Here is a 6,000-nt window from a genome sequence, read left to right on the forward strand (position 1 = left end):
GTCAGGCTCTTTAAAAACCCAACACTGTTCCAGTTCTTCTGAGGCACTCACGTGCAAACCAGGAAAGCTGGTCAATAACCACTTGGCTATAGACATACGCCCCTATTATTTTAATTTTGGAGACAAGCAATCTGAAAAGTGATTCTGCTGCTGAAGTAAAACTCCTTCTAATGCCAAAAGTGCATCTACCAGCTTTGGAGGTGCAAAAAAATTCCTGTTATTTTGCCTGAAAACATATATTCAGTGTCACACTTGCACACATGCAGCATGATATAGACTGGCTGGGCTTCTATAGATCAGCTGCATGCAGTGGTTTCTAAACATTATTATTCACCTGTGCAGAAATGCAGTAAAGGAAACATCCATTTTTATCTGCCTTGCACTAGCTTCTGTTGACATGAAGCAGTGGAACCATATAAATAAAACACCATGATCTCTGATGTTGGAAAGTATAAGGGGTTTGGAAATTGTGCTGTCCTACTGTATACTGAACATGAACAAAACAAGCTGAGGATGCACCAAACCAGTGAATATTCATGCCACTCTTTTCCAGCAGAGCAGTAAGGACAGGAGCAAGCTGAAAGCAAAAGTCCTTAATGGAGCAGAGGAGATGTCAGTGTTGCAAAGATGAAACAAAGATGAAACTCTATCTGGAGCCAAGTGACATGACTATGTACAATTAATAAGATCATATCAGAATGTGTGTTACTGGGCAAAGTAGCTACCAGCACCAAAGAGGATACCCAACGCAGAGATAATGTACCTAAATCTTGTCTCAGTGGAATCAGGAGAAAATCTACCAACCCTAATCCTCAAGTGATAAAAACAGAAACCATAGGAAAACCTAAGTTATGGAAGCAGCATACAAAGACGTGTAACACACATAAAAACAGCATCACAGAGAAATGGTTAAAACCATTTCACACAAACCAGAACTTTCCACTAAGCCTCATAGACTAGGTGGTAAATTGAATAACGCTGAAGCTGCTCAGCAAACAACTCAGAAGAATTATTGTTCGGAAACTGAAACGAATGTAGGTCAATTAAGGGGACTGAAAAAGTGATTGTGAGCCCATTTTGGAGACATTTTGCTTTGCTTCCCTAACACTTTATTCCTGCAAAGCCAAAACTTCTCAATTTCAATGTTTTATTAGGAGGACAAGTGGAAGGTATGCTTTGATTTAGACTTCTTTTTTCCCCCAAAATCATTGAAGAATTTACCCTTTCTATCTCATTAAAATTGATTTTATTACTATCTCAACTTACAGATCTTTTTTTCCTCCTCCTCTGCCTCCCAGCTGCACACAAATAACCCATTCTCTACTAACTCTGAGAGAGAGCTGTGTTGGAAATGCAAAAAGGGATGTCCTGGTGTTCTCCCTCTTCCTTATCATGCGCTTTCCCCAGGGAGACACTGGATGTGATGGGGAAAGTCAGACCTTCTGAACGAAAACAAGCAGCTGAAATGATCCTTTTTTATCCTTTACACTCCCAACACAGAGAGGAAAACAAACCTTGAGAACAAGAGGAACAGACCCCAACCGAAACTCATGCATACAACATCCAACGACCTCAGCTGCCCTTCCAGTTGGCTAGCAAAAGACTTCACCATCCTCTCCCACCACGACGAAGCACACTGCCTTAACCAGGTGGAAACCTGAGCTCAGGACTAACCTTCAACAGGCTGGCAGTTGCTTTCTCCCACTGTCACCTGCTCGAAGCATCCCCACGGCTCCCACTGCCATTTTCTCCTGACCTTTAGCGACAGACCAAGCGCCGGAGGACAGCCTGGAGCTGCCGCTGCCCGCCGGCCCTCCCCGCGGCTGTTTGATGGTCACGGGTCGTTTCATAGGCTGAAACGGGACAATTTCTCCGGCCCCTCCGGCTCTTCGGGGAGTACGCGGGGCTGACGGCTGAGCCTGACCTCGGCCCACGGCCCGGGGCTGCCACCCGCACCGCTCTGTAACGCAGCTGACGCGTCTCGCCCCCTACACTCCCCGGGCATCCCTTCCCCCGCCAGCCCCAGTGGAACGCCCCGGGCCCGCGCCGCCTGCCCCCCCCCCGCCCCCCTCCCCGCTGCTCCTGCTACCCCTTCCCGGCCCGGGCGGCCGCCGGCACCGCAAGTTTCTCCAGAGCCGCGTGTGCCCCCGCCGGGGTGCGGTGGGGCCGGGCAGGGTAGCGCGGAGCTCTCCCAGGGCCGGAGCCGCTGCCCCCACTCACCCGAGGTCAGCTGCATCCAGGCACAGATCTTGTAGACGGTGGCTGTGTTGCAGAAGAAGAAGAGGATGAAGCAGACTATGCAGGCGATGATGAGCATCATCGAGAGCCCGATGAAGAACGAAGCAGCTTTGAAGGCTCCCGAGGGCAGACTGGAGAAGTCCGTGAAGCTGCCCCGGCAGGTGAGTTCCCGGCTGAAGCCGTTGCCGATGCAGTAGTGGAAGAGCCCGAAGTAGCCCGCCTGCGGGGTATCCACACCGTCCCCAATCCAGTAGGGCTGGATGAAGCACACCACGTTGACGATGGCAAAGCAGATGGTGAAGATGGCCCAGAGCACACCGATGGCCCGTGAGTTCCGCACGTAGTTGGTGTGGTAGATCTTGGCCGCCTCCTGAGCCGGGAGCATCCCCGCTGCTGCCGCTCCTGACGAGCCTGCTCCTGTCGCCGCCGTCCCTGCAGCCGCTCCGGGCATCCTCACCGAGAAGATCCCCCCTCCCCTTCCTCCTCCTCTCCTCCTCCTCCTTCTCCTCCTCCTCCCCGCTCGCTTCGCTCGACGCGACGCGCTCCGCCGCCGCCGCTGCGTGCGAGAGCCGGCGAGCCCCTGCGCCGGGCTTCAGCGGCTCCGCGCCAGCAGCAGCAGCAGCGGCAGCGGCGGCAGCAGCGGCGGCAGCACCAGCACGGCCCGCCGCCGCCTATCGGGGCGCAGCGCGGCGCTGCCGGCCGCCGCGCACCGCCCGCCCCGCAGCCCGCCCTCCCGCCGCCGCCCGCGGCTCCCGCCGCGCCGGTCGCCGACCGCCACAGCGTCCGCCGCGGGGCCGCCGCCGCCCCCCGCCCTGCGCACTGCCGGCCGCCGGCGCGGGGCGGCAGGGCCGCGTCCGAGGCGCCGTTCCTGAGGGGAGGGCGGCGGCCGGAGAGGGGGCCCCTGGAGCCCTTTTCGCCGGGCGGACGCAGAGAGGAGCGGTGAGCGCCGTGGGCAGCGGGGACGCTGCACCTGGGCCCTCAACCACGGCCGGGCTGCCCTCAGCCCCTCGGCCGGCCGGCTCCCCTCAGCCCCTCCACCGGTAGGTTCCCGGCGCTCCTGGAGGCTGGGATGCTCCTGGAGCTGCTCATGCTGAGACATGTGCAGGCAGCAGATTTTAAAGTTTAAAACTTGTGTGTGTGGTTTGTCCGTTCCCTCACAAAACATCAGTTCGTCTTCAGGCAGGGCCTGGAACTGCTGAGTCCTTCGCAGTGGGATGAGCAGAGGCTCCCTGCCCTGACATATGTGCAGCCTGGAGACGCTTGTCTCCCCCTGAAGCAACTTCCACTGGGGCGAAGTCTTGAGCCTGGGGAAGGCACAAATCATCGAGGACTGATCCTCACCTCAGGAGGTGTGATGGTGGCCACGGAGAACACCACTGCGGTGAACACAAAGCAGCTGTGAGGCCACGGTGGTGGCTTTGGGCGTGGGTGGGTGAGGTGGCACTGATGGAGAAGAGCAGCTCTGCTCCAATCAAGTCACTTTGGCCTGGCACTCAGTGTGCTGAGCACATTGGCACGCAGCAGTGATTAGCATATATTAATGAGCAATTAGCATGTGGTAATAATCATTCCTACGCCAGTGACACTTGGATTTGCAGTCCCTGACCTATGCGTTGAGCCAGAGTTAATAGCGGCAACTGATGGTACATACATAGAGCGCTCAGAGGGCTGTCATCTCCCGGGACATGCTCGCAGCCAGAACAGAGGGAGGCTGCAGAGCTGCGCAGGCTGCAGCTCTGTGCCGGCAGAGGGCCGCACACAATTAAATGTTGGTGCTCATCAGCCCCCAGCGAGCAGCGAGACTCCCGTGCAAACTACTGCTGGCGTGAAAAAGGTTTCATCTGCTGCCAGCAAAGTTTGATTTCTGCCCCGTGACTGCCAAAAAACAGGTGCAGCGCAATGGAGCAAGCATGCCAGCTCTTCCTAAGTGTACCACAGAGGGGATAGGGAAAGGTGCCGTGTGCTAACAGGTTTTCAGGCTCCTGTGCTCTCCCTGGGAAGAGAGTCTGAGCTTTGCAAGCTATTGCCAAAGGGTGGGAGCAGAAAGGGGGCTGCCCCATGCTGTTACTGCTCTGCATGTGAGAGCGCTCCTCTGTTGAAGGGCAACGGGGTGGCACGCATGGCTCACTCAGACACAGGCTGAGTAGGCAGCGTGGATCCCAAATACTCAACACATGCCTCACTTTCTTAGGGAGGTGGGTCCAGGCATGCAAACCACAGCTAAAATTCCAGATCTGTTTCCCACTGAGTGTGCTCTGTCCAGTGCTGTTGGAGGTGCCCATTATGTTCCTCTGCCTCATCGTGTTCCTACTGCAGTTGCTGCATGTGGCCAGACTGCTCATACACATGCTTATATGCCGCCTTTAGAGAGTAACTGAACTTGTTCCAGCCTCCAGCAGCAGGAGGAGTGATGGTATTTCCCTTCAATGCTCAGTCCTGTTTGCTCCAGGCTGAGGCAGACTAAGTCCCAGAACTCAATGTAGGACACCCATCTTCCTTGTCCTTTAAGGAGCCATCAAGTGTGGAGATGGAGACAATGCAAGCCAGACCTAGAAGGCAGGAGAAGGCCTGAAGCAGCTCAAGGCAAATAATTTAGGGATGGAGATTGGGGTGAGGGCTGAGCAAGAAGTTCTGAGAGATCAAAAAGAAAGGAGGTGGTGGGGAAGGGGTTTGGGCCAAATGGGAGGTTTCAGGATAGTGAGTTTGTGAATGTGCACACAAGGAAGGTAAAACCTGGAACTGGTGTGGCAGGAGGAAGAGATATGTACCTGGGATGGAACCAGGAGAGATGAGACACTCTGCAGCAGGAATGGGCCAAGGAAGCTGAGGAGGCCAAACTACTGAGACTGGAGAAGAAGCCAGGGAAAGTGTGTCAGACTGGTATAGGGAAATGTGGAACCTACTCTGGGCAAGAAAGGGAAAGGTCAGAAGCAGGGGGAAGAAACTAGGATTTTGCTGACAAGCTGAGTAAAAAGTGTGGGAAGAGGACACAGGCAACTGTGTCCAAGCAGTGGCTGGTTGGTTGTCCTAGGATGTCTGGCCTCTGGCACCAAAAGGACACAGATTTCACATGGACTCTAATACCGACTAGTCTTTCTGTTTAATGCATCAACAATGGGAAAGTAGTGCTAGTCTGGTTTGGGGAGCACCTAAATGTCTTTTATTATCTTTTATTATGTCCCCCTCTAGAGCTTTGAATCCCCTAGTGTCATGGTTTTGCCCAGCTAGCAAAGAAGCACCACAATAGTCTCTTGCAGGCTGCCCCCCATCCACTCCCACCCTTGTTAGGATGGCAGAGGGACCAGTGAAATGTAAGGAAAAAAAGTTAACCAAGGATGTTGTAGATTGAGACAAGGGCAGGGAGGGCTCACTGCCAACTATGGTTCCAGGCAAAACAGACTCCACTGCTTGACTTAGAGAGGAAAGTAAGGAAAGCTTATTCTATTATCTACAAGAAATAGAACAGGCAAAAAGCAAAACCAGAGCAGGATGATGTGAAAAATACAACCAGCATGTTAAGATCTCCCATCTCCATCCCTCCTTTCATCCCGGACCCAGCTCACTGCTCCTGATATCTTTACCTCCTTCCATCTCAACAGCTCAGAGGGGTAGGCAATGGGGGATGTGGTCAAGCCCTCACAGATGGCATCTACTGTTTCTCTCTTCTCGGAGGAAGACAACTCCTCACATTCTTCCCCTGCTCCAATATGGGGTCCCTCCCACAGGGCACAGTCCTTAATGAATTTCTCTGGTGTGGGTTCT

The 6,000-nt window shown here is 54.1% G+C and overlaps 1 protein-coding gene across 1 annotated transcript in view; it reads right to left on the reverse strand.

Moving 5' to 3' along the window:
* Positions 1–2,689, reverse strand: part of LHFPL3 (LHFPL tetraspan subfamily member 3) — a 176,043-nt gene extending 173,354 nt beyond the window's left edge. Inside the window, exon 1 of the mRNA XM_010195960.2 lies at positions 2,221–2,689. Coding sequence (XP_010194262.2) covers positions 2,221–2,689 — 469 coding nt within the window. The remainder of the gene's footprint in view (positions 1–2,220) is intronic.
* Positions 2,690–6,000: the final 3,311 nt, after the last annotated feature.

This window comes from Colius striatus, chromosome 1, assembly GCF_028858725.1.
Source record: "Colius striatus isolate bColStr4 chromosome 1, bColStr4.1.hap1, whole genome shotgun sequence".
Taxonomy (NCBI): domain Eukaryota; kingdom Metazoa; phylum Chordata; class Aves; order Coliiformes; family Coliidae; genus Colius; species Colius striatus.